At 34.5% G+C, this 12682-nt stretch overlaps 1 protein-coding gene across 2 annotated transcripts in view; it reads left to right on the plus strand.

Moving 5' to 3' along the window:
* The window catches only part of MAP3K1 (mitogen-activated protein kinase kinase kinase 1), a 69448-nt gene extending 58103 nt beyond the window's left edge, over positions 1 to 11345 (plus strand). For both annotated transcript variants that reach the window (XM_031965235.1, XM_003759374.4), the window contains exons 13-20: positions 311 to 500; positions 835 to 2089; positions 2409 to 2561; positions 3415 to 3577; positions 4707 to 4838; positions 5769 to 5911; positions 6663 to 6794; positions 8570 to 11345. In XM_031965235.1, coding sequence (XP_031821095.1) covers positions 311 to 500; positions 835 to 2089; positions 2409 to 2561; positions 3415 to 3577; positions 4707 to 4838; positions 5769 to 5911; positions 6663 to 6794; positions 8570 to 8719 — 2318 coding nt within the window. In that variant the 3' untranslated portion in view covers positions 8720 to 11345. The remainder of the gene's footprint in view (positions 1 to 310; positions 501 to 834; positions 2090 to 2408; positions 2562 to 3414; positions 3578 to 4706; positions 4839 to 5768; positions 5912 to 6662; positions 6795 to 8569) is intronic.
* The last annotated feature ends 1337 nt before the right edge of the window (positions 11346 to 12682 follow it).

Raw genomic sequence — 12682 nt, forward strand, 5'->3', positions numbered from 1 at the left:
ATTTTATAAAGAGTCTATTTTGTATATACTGTATATCTCACATATACAATATATTTTGTTCATTAATTTGTTCATGGTGCCATTTTAACAGTGTATAAATTTAATCTATGAAAATAATAGAATGGACCCTAATGTATATTTGGGGAAGCATTTAATTATTTGGTCACTTGATAATATTTATTACAAGTCTGAGTAAGTCTTCAAAAACATTCCAAAACCAATATTTAGTCAGTGTATTTTTATGTCTATATACTAGCTAGCTTTTGATGTACATTTTAATGACACTATTTTCTGTTCCTTTTATTTATAGGATCCATTGGTATTGGTGGTATTGATTATGTTTTAAATTGTATTCTTGGAAGCCAAACTGAATCAAGTAACTGGCAAGCACTATTGGGGCGCCTTTGTCTTATAGACAGAATGTTGTTGGAGTTTCCTGCAGAATTTTATCCCCATATTGTTAGTGGAGAAGTCTTACAAGCTGATGCTGTAGTAGACAGGTATTCTTTGTTTAGAAGTGTTAATACTATTCTCCCTTAAAAATGAATACTTTAGGCTTGGCCAAATGAGGTTCAGGAAATAAATATATATAGATATGGCATAGGCAAGCTAATATGGAGTATAGGTTTTTTGTTTTTAAAATGTAGCCTTTTTGTGATTTGAGAGATTTTTCAAAGTGGAAAAAAAGTCCCACTAATTAATATATATCATAATTTTTTCAAAAAACCAATCAGAATTTTGAAAACATTTTTAACTCTCCTAAAGTTAGTTTCTATTTCTAAATACTCATATATATGTTTTAATCATTGTATGTTTGTTTACTTGGTTTTTTAGATATAAGAAGCTGCTGTCCCTCTTGAACTTTGCTTTGCAATTCATTGATAATTCCCACTCAATGGTTGGTAAACTGTCCCGAAGAGTGTTTTTAAGTGCTGCAAGAATGGTTGCCAGAGTACCCCATGTGTTTTTAAAACTCTTGGAAATGTTGAGTGTTATAAGCTCTACACATTACACAAGGATGCGTCGTCGTTTGATGGCTATTGCAGATGAGATGGAAATTGCTGAAGCCATCCAGCTGGGCATGGAAGATTCTTTGGATTGCAGGCAGGATGGCTTTTTGCAGCCATCCGCCCCAGATAACTCCCCAGAAACAACAGAAAACAATTCTCCTCAGCACACAGTCCAGTTAGAGAAAACCAGAAAGCCTTTGTGTGATGCAAAATCAAGTGCCAGTCCAGAAGAGATCTCGGATGCCTTAGCTGGCATTTCTGTGGGACTTCCCGGTTCAGTAACAATGGAGCAACCAAAGCCAGCCCTTCAGACGAAAGGTAGACCCCACAGTCAGTGTTTGAACTCTTCTTCATCCAGTCACCCCCAGTTATTGTTCCCAACTTTGCCCTCCCCTCCTTCCTCTGCCCCATCTGTACCAGCTGGCTCTGTAACAGATGTCTCTAAACCCAGAACTCAGGGATTTGTTCCCTGCAAAATACCCACAGCTTCTCCACAAATGCAAAGAAAATTTTCTCTACAGATTCTTAGAAACTGTTCTGAAATCAAAGAACCAGATAAACTTTCCCCAGTTTTTACGCAGGCAAGACCCATGCCTTCCAGTCAGATACACAGGCCAAAGCCTTCTCGGCCCACTCCAGGAGATGTGCACAAGCAGGGAGAAGTCTCCAAAAGTAGCATGACCCTGGACCTGAACAACATCACCCAGTGCGATGGCGGTGGTGGTGCCGTCATCCCCAGTGAAGAGACGGTGTTCACCCCGGTGGAGGAGAAGGGCCGCTTAGATGTCAACACGGAGCTCAACTCCAGCATCGAGGATCTGCTTGAGGCCATGCCCGCCAGTGACACCACCGTGACCTTCAAGTCAGAAGTGGCTGTCCTTTCTCCCGAGAGGGCCGAAAATGATGACACCTACAAAGATGATGTAAATCACAATCAGAAGTGCAAAGAGAAGATGGAAGCGGAAGAAGAGGAAGCGTTATCCATCGCCATGGCAATGTCTGCCTCCCAGGATGCCCTGCCAATAGTTCCTCAGCTACAAGTTGAAAATGGAGAGGATATAATCATTATACAGCAAGATGTAAGTATCTTTAGGAACGAGTCTAGTGATGATTGGGTTTGATTCCATCTAAAGTCTGAAAAACTTTTTTTCACTATGTAACACTATGATTTCTTAGATAATTATTAGTGATATAGAAATAAAACTTAGAAGAGTTCATTTGACCCTAGAGTTTTGCTTTGTTGTATATGTTTTGAAAGTAATATTTGACATTAGTGATCTTAGATTGTTTGAGTTTATTGATCTTGGACTAGAAGCTAATTCTAGTTGGAAACTTAATGGGCAGTGCCATCATGTCAGCATTCCTGTTAAAAATCGAGAATTTTCATGTTCATTTCAGACGCCAGAGACTCTTCCAGGACACACCAAAGCAAAGCACCATTATAGAGAAGATGCCGAGTGGCTCAAAGGTCAGCAGATAGGTCTCGGAGCATTTTCTTCTTGTTATCAAGCTCAAGATGTAGGAACTGGAACTTTAATGGCTGTGAAACAGGTAAATAACAATGAACAGATATGAAAGGAATTACAAGGAATCTGTTCTGTTTGAATGTATTTTGATTTTTACTCATTTAAACTACAAAAGTAGATACCATGATATAAAGATATGAAAACAGTTTAAAATTAGATAACAACCAGCCATCAAAAAACATTATCCATTATTCCTAATTGTCGAGTTTTTAAAAATTATCAAAGAATATCAGAATCTAGTTCATTAATCTACATAATAAATAACTTTGTAACAAATATTTTATATTACATACAAATAACATAAATAATATAGTAAAGCACTGAATACAGCTACTTTTTAAGCTATTGTTTTGATTGCTATGTTACCATTAATAATGGTCATTGGGTAATTTAATCTTTACTTTTTGGATAGGCATAGAAATTCAAGTGATTATTAGGACTTCATTATCACATATCACATTAGATTTTTGTTGCAGATAAAATCAAGGCAGCAATATCAAAATTGGAGCATCTAATATTGTTTTACTTAACCACAGACAAACATTTCTGCTAATATGTCATCTCTGCATTCTTCATTTATAATCTTTTGTTGTAACTTTACCCTGATCTTCTCTTACTTGGTAACCTTCACTTTATTATTCTGCCTGCCTCTGAATCTAGATTCTTATTGCTTACAAACCCAGAAGAAAGATGTGTGTTTAAATTGATTTATGCATCATAAAGACTACTTTCAACAAACATTTATTAAGCACCTGAACATGTTGATCTATGTGTGTTTGGGTTGCTATTTGCTGATATGAATTCAGATTTTATTTCTAAATATTTTCAGTAAAAATGCAAATTGGAGTGCTTGCTTGAACATTGTTGTGTTTAAACAGGTGACATATGTCAGGAATACATCTTCTGAGCAAGAGGAGGTAGTTGAAGCTCTGAGAGAAGAGATCAGGATGATGAGCCACCTGAATCATCCTAATATCATTCGAATGTTGGGTGCTACATGTGAGAAGAGCAATTATAATCTTTTCATAGAATGGATGGCAGGTAACTCTGATGCTTATGTTAGAACCTTGTTAGATACCTGGAGCATAGTTTTAGCAAATATTTAAAATACATTAGATTGTTTGAATGTTACCTTTTCCCTAGAAATCTAGATATGTTAATGTTTTACACACGTCCCTTTTTGAGTGGCAGCAATGTTGAATTCCAAAAAGTTATCTAATGGAGCATAACTTCTGTCAGCTTCTCCCTGTGGGAAAGGATTTGAAACTTCCTGTCCCCAGAAACTCTTTGCCAAAGGTTCATCTCTCAAAGTCAGAGATGCTTGTCCCCACAGGACTGGCTACTTGGTGATCAATTCTTTGGTCATATCATATCATTCTCTGCAGCGACAAAATATACAAGATGGCCCTAAGATCTCTGTTGTCACTTTCCACTTTTGCACAGAGTAGCACAAAAAGGAGAAAAATCCATTTCTAAACCTTGGCTTAACTGCAGATACCTTGAATGTGAAATTATTGTTCATTGACCCCACATAAGGGCACATATAACCCCCCTCCCCAGCCTATTTCCCTATCCATAAAGTGCTGACAAGAATAGCACTTATTTCTCAAAGTGGTTTTAAGAATCAAGCAAGATGCTGGATGTAAAGCACTTGTCAAACTTTAGAGCCCCAGATCAAATGTGAGCTGCTGTTGTCAACTGTATGTATAAAATGGTGGCTCTGGTCTACATAGTTCTTTCTGACTCTGATCTTGTGAGCCACTGAATACCATTATACAATAATTATTGCCAAAACAATTATAACAAAATCATCAAAAAAAGATGAAATAATCATTAGAGTCTCTTTTAGAAAGCAAGGAAATAATGCCATAAGTTCCCATCTAAAATGCTTAAAATTACTGTCTCTTACTCTAAAAGGCTAAAGATATGCTGCAGCCATTTAGGAAATTCAGTAGCAAATGAAGTTTTGTTTACTTAATTGACTCTAGTATGAGAGCTAAGAGCCATGCTTTGATTTTCAACTATTTTCATTCTGATGATGGAAATGAATCTGATATTTTAAATATCAAAACATATTAAAATGTTGATTGCTTAGATAATTGACGTGTGTCACAAAGTTTTACTTATGTATCAGATTTATAATGTTTGTAACGATGCATTTGTCTTACAGGAGGATCTGTGGCTCATTTATTGAGTAAATATGGAGCTTTCAAGGAGTCAGTAGTTATTAACTATACTGAGCAATTGCTTCGTGGCCTTTCTTATCTCCATGAGAATCAGATCATTCACAGAGATGTCAAAGGTAGGATTTTTTTTTTTTTTTTTTTTTTTTTTTTTTTTTTTAAGGATATACCTGGTAGCAGTTAGAAGACTTCAGAGTAAAGGCATTTTTGAAAATAGATCTCCTATAATACTGTCTTATAAACTGAAATTGTGGGAGCATGTTTCTAGAAGTTATTTTTTAAAACCAATATTACTCCTTCAATTTAGAATTACTTGTTAATCTTAGACATTCTTAAAATAAGTGGATAGGACAGCTAGATGACATAGTGGATAGAGCACTGGCTCTGGACTCAGGAAAACCTTAAAATAAGTCTGATTAAATCCTTTTTCATTGAGTTCATTTTAATCATCTTATTTTTGTCATTGTTTTGAATTACTGTTGCAAGTATTTCATACATAAAGTACATTTACATAGGGATTTTAAAAAACCAAATGATATCTTGGGATTATTTTGGGTTCAGCTGCAGTTGGAGGATTATATCATGCATTTGGATTTGAAAATCATAATCTTGATCTTGATAAAATGAACTTCATTTCTTAGGCTAATCCCCAATCTAAATTTTTGGGAGATTTTATTGAAATTCTAGTGTGATTTCTAAGCAGAGTTTTCCTTTTATGTTTTCTTAAATATTTATGCCTTTTTCCTTTAGTCTTTTTAAAAGTGATAAGCCTAAGGGAGAAATGGTAAAGTGACTTTTCCAAGATTCATACAAAGAATAAGTATTAGAACCAAGTTGTGAACCCCAGGTCTGTCTGATTCCAAATCTAATAATGTTCTTGCCTCCACTTTTTGCCGATGGGCCCAGAATCTATTTGAAATAAATTGAGAACAGAGTACATTTCATTGAGTTTTCTGTCAGTCTTGACCAGGAATATCTTTGTGATGATTTTTTTTGCATTTTTACTTTTAGCAGAGAGTCACTTGTAATTTTTGCTTTGCTTTTGACAGGTGCCAATTTACTAATTGACAGCACAGGTCAGAGATTGAGAATTGCTGACTTTGGAGCTGCAGCTAGATTGGCATCAAAAGGAACGGGCGCTGGAGAGTTTCAGGGACAGTTGTTGGGAACAATTGCATTTATGGCACCTGAGGTAAGAAGCAGCATCTGATTTGGTGTTTTTATATAACAGGAGGCCATAAATCCATCTCAGAGGCATGTAACCTGTGTCTTTGTTAGTTAAAAGGACAAGACTTTCCTTAAAATAACAATCCTCTGTGTCCAGGAAAGTCTTATTAAATCTTAGATTTTTCCCTCTTGTACCTGGTACCTTCATGTCTTCATATAAAGAAATTATAAGTAACAGGCTTTGTAACTTAAAGTGCTATAAAAATGTTAGTTATTACTTAAAATTATACTGTAGAAAACAAAGAGTGAATTGATGTCTCTGGTGGAGGGAAAAAAATAGATGACTTACTAGAAGGAGGTCTGATAGGAGTTAGAATAGAAGAGGCCATTAGGAATCTTTTCAGAACTCAAATTATCCTCTCTCCACAGCTGTTCTGTAGAATGTTAGTTCTTAAATTCTCCAAAATGTAATGCTACCACTTAAGTTTCTGGGTAAAGCAGGCCAGGACTAGCTACATAAAAATCAAACTTTTTTGAGTTGGGAGAATCCTTATATAATCTAGTTCAAGCCCCTTCTTTTGCTCAAGCAGAGAGAGGTGAAGAGAAAAGTGGTCTTCTTTAAACCCAGGTCTTCTGAATGAAAAACTATTTTCTTTCTACTATACTTTATAGCACATGGAATAATATTTTCATTCCTTATGGTTCTTAGATTAGGAAAAAGAATATTTAACAGAATTTCCCAGTAACTTTTTTGGGTTTTGTTTTTGGCATTTTAGGTACTAAGAGGTCAACAGTATGGTAGGAGTTGTGATGTATGGAGTGTTGGCTGTGCTATTATAGAAATGACTTGTGCTAAACCACCTTGGAATGCAGAAAAACACTCTAATCATCTTGCTTTGATATTTAAGGTAAATTTAAGATATTTGGCACTGTTTCATATATTCTTGCTAAACTATCTCCTAAGAAGAATATTCTGTAAGCCTAGAGCTGTGTTTTATTCTGTGTACTGATGTTAACATAAGTAGATTGAACCAATTAAGGTTGAATAAGTGATTCTAGAGAAAACGTAAAATTATTAATTTTAACAAAATGTAAAATTATTTAAATTACTTTTGCCTTACCTTTTAAGGACTTAAATTAACATGAAAACAAATTTTCAGAGGTTCTCTTTACATGCCCCTTCCTTTTTTTGAATCTCCATCCTACCTCCTCTTTTCCTTCACCTTTCTTCTTTTTCCTGAGTAATCTCTGCCTGCCCTCCAGTCCTGTCCCTTCCTTTCTTTTCCAAGACCTGGTTTTCAGAACTCATTCTGTCTGTCATGGATCTCCAGTCATTCCCTCTCCCCTGGCTTCTTCCCATCTGCCTATAGAAGTGCTCAAATCTCCCCAATCCTTAAAAAAAGAACAAAGTAATAAAACCTTCTTTTGGTTTTCAAACTCCTCCAGATTGCCACCATGTCTTTAAAGTAGTTGCCCACAAGGCCTCAGCTTTCTCACTACTTCATCTTGCAATCTGGCTGCTGCTCAGCTGCCCAACTGAAATTGCTTCCTAGGTCTGCCAGGATATCTTAATTGCTGGATCCCATTGTCTTTTATCACTTCTCATTCTCCTTGACTTTTCAGTAGCATTTGACATTATTGACCTCTCCCCCTTCCTGTATTTTCTGTCTTCTTTGCTTCAGAAACTCCACACACTCATCTGGTTCACTTTTCTTCTTTTTCCAACTTTGGCTTTTCTTCTTCTAGGGATGTGGGCTTACCTTGCATTAGTGAAAATTAGAACAAATGGTCACAAATAAATGGCAAATCAGCATGTCTTTTGCAATTTTAAATGGGTATCTTTGAGATAATTTTCTCTAGGTAGAATTTGCAGCAGTATAATGTTGGAACAAACCTTGCAGTTCACAGATCCACTAGTTAGTAAGGACTATGATGTTTCTTTAAAAAGGAAAAATTTACAAGAAAATTTTCTCAGAATTAAGACTGGGTCATTTGAGATTCAACTTTAATTTCAGTAACTTATATATCAACTGAATCTAGATAAGCTCTTTTTACTAGTTTTTCTTAACTCTTTGAAATTAGGGATTTTTGTTATTTTAAATTGTATCCATTTCATATCTGCTTCAAAAATATTAAATAAAGCAAAAAGTAGTAATTTTGACATGCTAGATTAGTCATGTATTTTCCTTTCCAATGTAAACCCAAAAGAAATCTGTCTAAAGACAACCAAGTGTGAAGGAAAAAAACAAAATGAAGAAAATGAACTGTATCTGGGAAGTAAATAAGAGAGAAGCAAAAACACAACTAAATAATTTCATCAAACGTTTAATACAACATGATTATATCTGAGCAACTGCAAAATAAGAACTTGGGTTTGGAAGCTATGATATTTCTATCCTTCAGTCTCTATCTAACATTAGAAAAGACCCTTAGCCAATTTGTAAATTCAGGGGTTGGGACCACTTGAGTTCCTTCTATTTCTAAATTCACAATCCTCTTCTGGCTTTCCACTCTTAAGTAATCATCCTTTTATCATAGGATCCTTGACAAGTCCTTTAACCTCTGCTTGAATTTGTGTTGCTTTTACATGTATTGTCATTAAAGAAACCTCTCTCTAGATATCAAAAGATAGATTTGTGATAATCTTTAAAAATGTGGTATTCTTTTTTTTTTCTTTCTTAAGATTGCTAGTGCAACTACTGCTCCTTCAATACCCTCCCATCTATCTCCTGGCTTACGAGATGTGACTCTTCGTTGTTTAGAACTTCAACCTCAGGACAGACCTCCTTCAAGAGAGCTACTGAAGCATCCAGTCTTCCGTACTACCTGGTAGCCAGTTATATAAAATGATTTTTAAAAACTGATACTAAATAGAAGAAAAACTCTTGACAGTGCTTTTGAGCACAACCACGTGAATCATTCTGCTGGCCTTAAATCCACCAAACAACAAACTGAGGCCAGTGGAAGGACCCTTACCGAAGTATGTGATTGACAAATCAAGATCTTTACCTAAGCTCAGTATGCAAAATTTCACAATTTGTGCAGAAACTGTAAACTGTGCCTTTCAAAGAACTGGCCCTAGGTGAACAGGAAAGCAATTAAGTCTGCATATAACTAGTTAGCAGATGCATAATTTTATTTTTTTTGGAGCACTTTTTCAGCAATATTAGCAGCTGAGGGGCTCAGGTTCTATTTTAATATTGCAATTACTCTTCCATTTCACATTGTGATCATGAGCAGGGGATTCTGCAATTCCGTTCAGGTTTTTGGTTTTTTTGTTGTTTTTTTTTTTTGTTGTTTTTGTTTTTTGCTTTGGTCACTGGCTATAAAGAAAATCACTATCTTCTTCTTTTAGACCTGAGTAGGCACTACTTGAGTAGTGTTTGTTGTTTTTTTGTTTTCTTTTATTTTTGTTGTTGTTTGTTTTTGTTTTTTTTTTTTTTTTTTAAGAAAACAAAAATTTTTTTAAAGAATTGATGCTTCCATTATGAACCCACATTTGGCCTTCATTTTTTTTAAGTGGGCAATTGTGGATCATTGTGCATTTTTACTGTTGGCCCATTCATTTCTTTCTTTTTTTTTTTTAAAGAGTTATGGTTCCATATTTTCATTTTGTTTTTATTTTTGTTTAACATTCAGGGACAGGTGATCTTTTCAAACCACACAATAATAATAAAACAAAAACTTTAGAACTAAGTATAAAACACATCTCATTAAATATCTTGCTATTGGGTTTTCTTGTTAAATTGGAATATAACAGTGCTACTACCTTCATTGAGTCAATGATTTAGGTTTTGCTAGTGCCGTTTTTATAAAAAGAAAATGGAAAATCAACTTTTTTACTTGGCTTATGATCAAGATCCAGGTTTTCTGGTATCTGTTGATCTTTTTCATTTTTATCAATTTCCTCTGGCAAAGAGTAGAAAATTTCAGACCAAATTAAGTCTTACTCTGGGTATAATAAAAATTGATTCACTCTCACCACTGATAATAACATTTTAACTGCTGTTTTCCTTCTGCCATACATCATTTATTCTCAGTTGATCTGGCTAATTGAATGGAAATTATACCTTATTTTCACCTTTTTCTAAATAAAGGTGTTTTTAAGAAATTTATCTTGGAACTTGAAAAAATGTTCAACTATAAGAGTGAAGAATATCATTTATACTATTTCCTTGGGTTTTGCACAATTTCCTAATGGTTTTAGAGGCAAGATTTTGAATCTGATGCATGTGATCCTGAAGGAACATGGCAGCTGTTCTTGGGCTTTTATGGATGAGTCTTTTCAATCAAGTACTGATTATTTAATATAATTTTTAATGTAAATTTTAACTCTTCAAAGGCCAGTTGAATTGTCAGAGTGAAATAGAATTGGTTATTCTCAAAGACTCAGGACAAACTAAATAAGCTATATAGTACACTAAAAATGTACAGTACTAATTGGAAGCAAAATAAGTTCCAGGTTTACAGGGATATGTACCATTTTTTAAGAAATTGTGAATGTGTGTTTCTTAGGGAAATTTTACATTCCTTTGTTTTGGAAGATTGGCAATCTTTGAAGAGTTAAAAGGAAAAAACCAACAACAGCAGTACTGAAATGTGAAGTTTGGTAGCTTTGACTGTAATGTACTTGACTTTCTTTTTTTTTTTTTTCTTTATTGAACTACTTAGAATTTTCACAATTCTAATAAGATTGTTTCCAAGTCTCTCATGTGCAAGCTTTAAAGGATGCACTCTTGCCATTTTATATACTGGAAGATCAGTTGTCAGATCAAGGTTTTCTGACAAATGTAAACTGTATAAACTGATGAACCTCAGCTAATCAGTATTACTTTGTAGATCACCATGCCTACCACATTTCAAACTCAAACTGCCTCTAGATGTCAAAATGCATTTTGTTTGAGTTTGTTTGCATTTCCCTCAGCTTGCTGGTAATTGTGGTGTTTGTTTTATGTGTGTGTGCACGTGTGCGTGCGTGAATGTGTGTGGTGTGTTTGTATGTTTTTAAATGCAGATGTGATGTAATATTCTTATTTTCTTTGGATCAAAGCTGGACTGAAAATTGTATTGTGTAATTATTTTGTGTTCTTAATGTTATTTGGTACTTAAGTTGTAAATAGCGTCTACTGCTGTTTATTCCAGTTTCTACTACCTCAGGTGTCCTATAGATTTTCTTCTACCAAAGTTCACTTTCACAATGAAATTATATTTGCTATGTGACTATGATTCCTAAGACTTCCAGGGCTTAAGGGCTAACTTCTATTAGCACCTTACTGTGCAAGCAAATGTTACAAAAATCTCTGGGTTAAGAATTTGGCTTAAATGTATCCTTTTGTTATTTTAAATATATCAAGATATTTTAATTAAAAGTTTTTACCCCATTGAACCAATTTTATAGTATTTGTACCTATTTTGGTGTTTTGTCTTTATAGTAAATAAAAGTTTTTGAACAAAGGTTACTTGTTTTTAAAATAAGTTCTGTTTTATCTCAATAGTCAATACTGCTTCTTAAAATATTTCTTACTTAGATATGAGATGGTATATGCCTTTATTTCCAGGCTATTCCTTTTGCCAAGTGACATAGGTTATAGTTATTGCTCCATAATACTTGAAAATTTCTAATTTTTTCATCAAAAAGATGAATTCTGAAAGTTAACAAATCTCAAAGGATAGAATTACAGATTCTTGAGAATTAGAAGGGAATTCAGAGGTGATTTAAATTAAACTTGGATTTGATTTCAAGATCCCCTAAGAACTAATCCTCCTAAGGTAATGGTGAAACATTGACATCATTTGTTTTTTTGTTTGTTTGTTTGTTTGTTTGTTTGTTTGTTTTATTTAATAGCCTTTTATTTACAGGATATATGCATGGGTAACTTTACAGCATTAACAATTGCCAAACCTCTTGTTCCAATTTTTCACCTCTTACTCCCCCACCCCCTCCCCTAGATGGCAGGATGACCAGTAGATGTTAAATATATTAAAATATAAATTAGATACACAATAAGTATACATGACCAAAACGTTATTTTGCTGTACAAAAAGAATCAGACTCTGAAATATTGTACAATTAGCTTGTGAAGGAAATCAAAAATGCAGGTGTGCATAAATATAGGGATTGGGAATTCAATGTAATGGTTTTTAGTCATCTCCCAGAGTTCTTTTTCTGGGCATAGCTGGTTCAGTTCATTACTGCTCCATTGGAAATGATTTGGTTGATCTCGTTGCTGAGGATGGCCTGGTCCATCAGAACTGGTCATCATATAGTATTGTTGTTGAAGTATATAATGATCTCCTGGTCCTGCTCATTTCACTCAGCATCAGTTCGTGTAAGTCTCTCCAGGCCTTTCTGAAATCATCCTGTTGGTCATTTCTTACAGAACAGTAATATTCCATAATATTCATATACCACAATTTATTCAGCCATTCTCCAACTGATGGACATCCATTCAGTTTCCAGTTTTTAGCCACTACAAAAAGGGCTGCCACAAACATTCGTGCACATACAGGTCCCTTTCCCTTCTTTATAATCTCTTTGGGATATAATCCCAGTAGTAACACTGCTGGATCAAAGGGTATGCACAGTTTGATAACTTTTTGAGCATAGTTCCAAACTACTCTCCAAAATGGTTGGATTCGTTCACAACTCCACCAACAATGCATCAATGAATGACATCATTTGTAGTCCATCCTTTAAACAAGTTTTAAACTCACCAAATTATACAGTTAGCTGATCCATGTCTTTCCATCTTGTCTTTCAGAATAGTTTAATATACATTCTCATTTCCCAAATTCA

Source organism: Sarcophilus harrisii, chromosome 1, assembly GCF_902635505.1.
Source record: "Sarcophilus harrisii chromosome 1, mSarHar1.11, whole genome shotgun sequence".
Classification (NCBI taxonomy): Eukaryota; Metazoa; Chordata; class Mammalia; order Dasyuromorphia; family Dasyuridae; genus Sarcophilus; species Sarcophilus harrisii.